The sequence below is a fragment of the Lepisma saccharinum genome, chromosome 13 (genome assembly GCF_977018435.1).
Source record: "Lepisma saccharinum chromosome 13, izLepSacc3.1, whole genome shotgun sequence".
NCBI classification, from domain to species: Eukaryota; Metazoa; Arthropoda; class Insecta; order Zygentoma; family Lepismatidae; genus Lepisma; species Lepisma saccharinum.
The window spans coordinates 70,470,606-70,474,639 of record NC_139241.1 but is presented as its reverse complement, the minus strand read 5'-3'; the positions used below and the strand labels follow the sequence as shown (position 1 = coordinate 70,474,639).

The 4,034-nt window shown below is 42.6% G+C and overlaps 1 protein-coding gene across 1 annotated transcript; it reads left to right on the top strand.

The window, feature by feature from the left end:
• The first annotated feature begins 3,348 nt into the window (after window positions 1–3,348).
• On the top strand, window positions 3,349–3,825 carry LOC145996812 (uncharacterized). The gene has a single exon (XM_083133345.1). It carries the CDS (start codon window positions 3,349–3,351, stop codon window positions 3,823–3,825), a length of 477 nt encoding a protein of 158 aa, XP_082989471.1.
• Window positions 3,826–4,034: the final 209 nt, after the last annotated feature.

The window sequence follows — 4,034 nt, the reverse complement described above, 5'->3', positions numbered from 1 at the left end:
GGATTATCGGATGGGAGACGGGTTACGAATACTGCGTATTTTTGGTAGTCAGTCCTCATTTCGCCATCTTTTCCTGCTTTGACGTTCTTTTTTTTTTTTTTAAGGAATACTGGATCAAATGGGGTTATGACCCACCAATCCTCCCTTGGGCACTTCACTAGAAATAAATAAGTAAGCATTTGCTCATATTGGGAGACGAAACTTTAGATGTGTTGGGCCTGAATATGAACAATTTGGTGTGTTTCGGCTTTTATAAGAGCTGCAAACATGGGAGGACAAGACACATTAGTGGTGTTCAGGCTCGAATCAGAAAGAAATATTCGAGAACTGTCTGCATCCAGTTCGCAGTCCACAGCTTGAATCTCGCGTTGTCGAGTGAATTGTCCATCCCGTGCATGTCTAACAGCTTCGTAAAAACATTCAAGACACCATAGATGTTTTGATGCCTGATGAGAAGAAATGGACAAACACACATACTCTGGTTCCGGCACACAATGTTAATGCATGGAAACAGGGGAGTCGAGTGGTAAAAAACGTTCCAATTTCACGTCCTGATTAAAATGGCAGTCTTAAACAGTGGCATTGATTTAGGGGATAGTTGCTCCCCATTTTTTTTTGCCTCGTAATCCTAGGCCTTGTATACCAAGAAAAAGTCAACTTTCCTTGCAGCCCCCCGTTTTGAAACCCTATGGCCACCACTGGACTTAAAAGATTATGTTCAGCCCCCCCCCCCCCCTCGAAAGGAATTCCTGGATACGTGCCTGCCCAACAATACAAGACAAAACAAACAGCGAACATTCATATTTGGTCGGCTAGTCTGGCAATGGCCTGCTGACGTTGGTCGGAGGAAGTTGCTTGTCTAATCTGCTGTAGTCCCCTGGAGCAGCGTGATGAGGGCAGGGAGAACGTCTGGGGCACAGATCGTCTAAAGGCGCGCATACACTATTACAACCTGCAACTATTACACAATATAACCTGCAGGATGATCTCCGGACACGAACGAAGCCACCAGGATAATCCAGCTTCACGAAGACCTGGAACTCACCTGAATACCACAACTAATAAACTTCCAATGTCAAAGATTCTGGGCTGCGATTCCCAATCATGTGAACCAGGCAGTACGCAACATAGCCTCCCGAGCAGTCAGAAGGTACACGTACGCCATATCTAGACCATAGAAACCTATCTCCTCTTCCCAATAAACACTCCACAGTACCCAATCCGAAACTACACCTCAGCTCCGTCAGCAAAAGAGCGGTTGGACGAAATGCATGATGACAAATTCCATCACTCACAAGTTAACAACCAAATCAGGAGTCAGGGGCCTGGCCCGATACTCCAAACACTGCAACGTCACGACAACTTCGGACGGAATGAGAAAAGAGAAAATGGAATCCTGCATTCTATATTGATTTCTACTTTTTGAAGCGTCTTGTAATCAAAATGTGCTGGGTTCTGTTCTCGGTGTAGCCACATACTAATGGTTCGAATTCCATTTCAAACCGTAGGTCCAGTTTCGATTAGCCATCTGTGCATGAATGAATCCAACTGAGATAAAGCTACAGATTTTGGAATGTGGACTTAAAACATCTAACGTACTAAATATACGGAGAAGAAAATGGATATGGAATGGTAGAAAGATGGGAAACAAGGCAAGGAAAACGATAGAAAGAGGTTGACAAAACGAGACAAGAAAAGAAGAGAAAAAGAGAGATAGGAATAATGGATACAGAAACAGAGGAATATTAGATAGAGAAGAAACAAGAAGAAGAAAATTGGAGAGAAACAGGAGGATGTAGGTGGGTGACTTTGAGCTTAACTTTGGGGTTGGAGAATCACCTTAAAAATAGCGTCAAATACCATTTTGATAAGTAATTGAGTCATTCCATGCCAAATCAACACATATATGTGCAAATTTCAACCCGATCATCTCCGATTTTCATGAAATGTGGGAGTTGAAACTATGTATGGAACGTAGTAATTGTAAAATTTTTCAACGTCATTTTTGTCTTGTAATTGTAAAATTATTCAAGGTCAAAGTTCGCAGAAATTATCCTTTTTTGAGCTGGTTTACCTGTACTAAATGTCCTGTAACTCTGCTCCTATTTGACGTAGGAAGCTGAAATAAGATTGATTGTGCAGGGAATGGAAAAAAAACCTTTCCAATGATATGTAACAAGCCTACCTTTGGATAAAAAGAACGTGACCTTGACCTTTGACCTATAAAATCTCGAAACATGTCATTGCCAAAACTCGTGAAAAAAAATATATTTAGCACACCATGCTAATAGGGTAAGGACGGGGCAAACGGACAGTCCCTAATAAAAATTAGAATAATTTGGCGTTGAAGTTTGCAACAGTGCATCGGTTGGCGTTGTGATTTGAAGCAGAACATTGGCGAGAAGGTGTATTGAATATCGGTTGAAATCTTGAAGAAGAACGCCAATCCAGCCGTAAAACCTGACCAGGTAAGGATAATTGTACTAGCAAAAACCTAAACAGTAAAAATATGTGTGCGGAACATAAGGATTGCGTGGATTATGATGGCCCCGCCAAAGTTGCGCTTTGTAGTGTGGATACGGCATTGCTTCCTCGACATACACAGCCTGTGTCAACATGCTGCTGCCATGTGGTGGGCTTTTTCGAAAATGTAAAGCGCAAGGCTACAGGCGGGGCGAACGGACAGGCTTGTGTTGGGGCAAACGGACATGCATAAAGTGCATATCATTTAAATACTATAAGGTATTATGTAATTCAGCAACTAATCCACCTTTGACTCAAAATCGAAAGGGCATGTGTGAATTGTATGTAATGTATGTATTACCCTTCAGACGTATGCTTTTCTAAAATAATGTGTCCTTGTTACAGGATGGTGCGACATCGTGAACGAACCACAGACCGCTGTTCCTGGACAGATGAGAATATGCAGAGGGCTGTTAAAGCAGTACAAGATGGCATGCCTCTAGCTACAGCCGAAAGAACATTGTCTGTTCCGCGGAACACTTTACGGAGACGGGTGGATAGCAACGTGCAAATTCCGAAATTTGGCCAGCAGTGGAGGTACAACTGGTGGAGCACCTTCTGAAACTTGATTCTATAGGATATGGTTTGACCTATAAGGAACTCCGCAGTTTGGTATATCGGTATGCATTTACAAATTGTGTGCCACACTCCTTTAATGATCTACAAATGGCAGGGAAGAACTGGATACAAGGATTTTTAGCTCGTCACAAGGAACTCAGCTTGCGTGTTGCAGAGGCTCTGTCATATCCTCGCGCTAAATGACTATCTAAGACAAATGTTAACATATTTTACAATAATTTATCAAAGTTGCTAGACGAACACAATATGTGGGACAAACCTGCCAACATATACAACTGTGACGAGACAGGCTTGCAACTGATCTACAAACCAAAACGAGTCATATCAATGCGGGGCAAAAGAGAATTCGTGAGCCAAACGAATTGTGAAAAGGGAGAAACAGCAAGTGTTATGGCATGTGTATCTGCAACTGGCCAGTATGTGCCTCCTTTTGTTATCATGAAGGGTCAAAGATATAATGAGAACTATGAAATTGGCATGTCTCCTGAGACGAAAATTGTTCTTTCGGATAGTAGCTACATGCAATGGGAAGAGTTTGCTCATTTTATGGACCATTTCATTAGTAACAAACCCCCTGGTCCTGTAGTGCTCATTCTTGATGGACACGGATCGCATTGTTCAGATTCACCAACTCTGGAGAAGGCATTAGCCAATAACGTGTACCTTCTGTGTTTACCTCCACACAGCACACACAAACTTCGTTTCGTTCACTGGGTCACTTAAAACATTTTACAACGACGGCGTAGAGTTTACGTGCGAAGAAATCCGGGGAAAGGTATCAATAAAGTGGCCTTTGGTGGCATTTTTGCAGAGGCTTGGAATCGTGCGGCCACAGTGGGGAATGCAGTAAATGGGTTTCATGCATGTGGGATACATCCATTTAATCCACAACGCCTGCCTGAGCACGCATTTATTCCTGGAACTGTCCCATG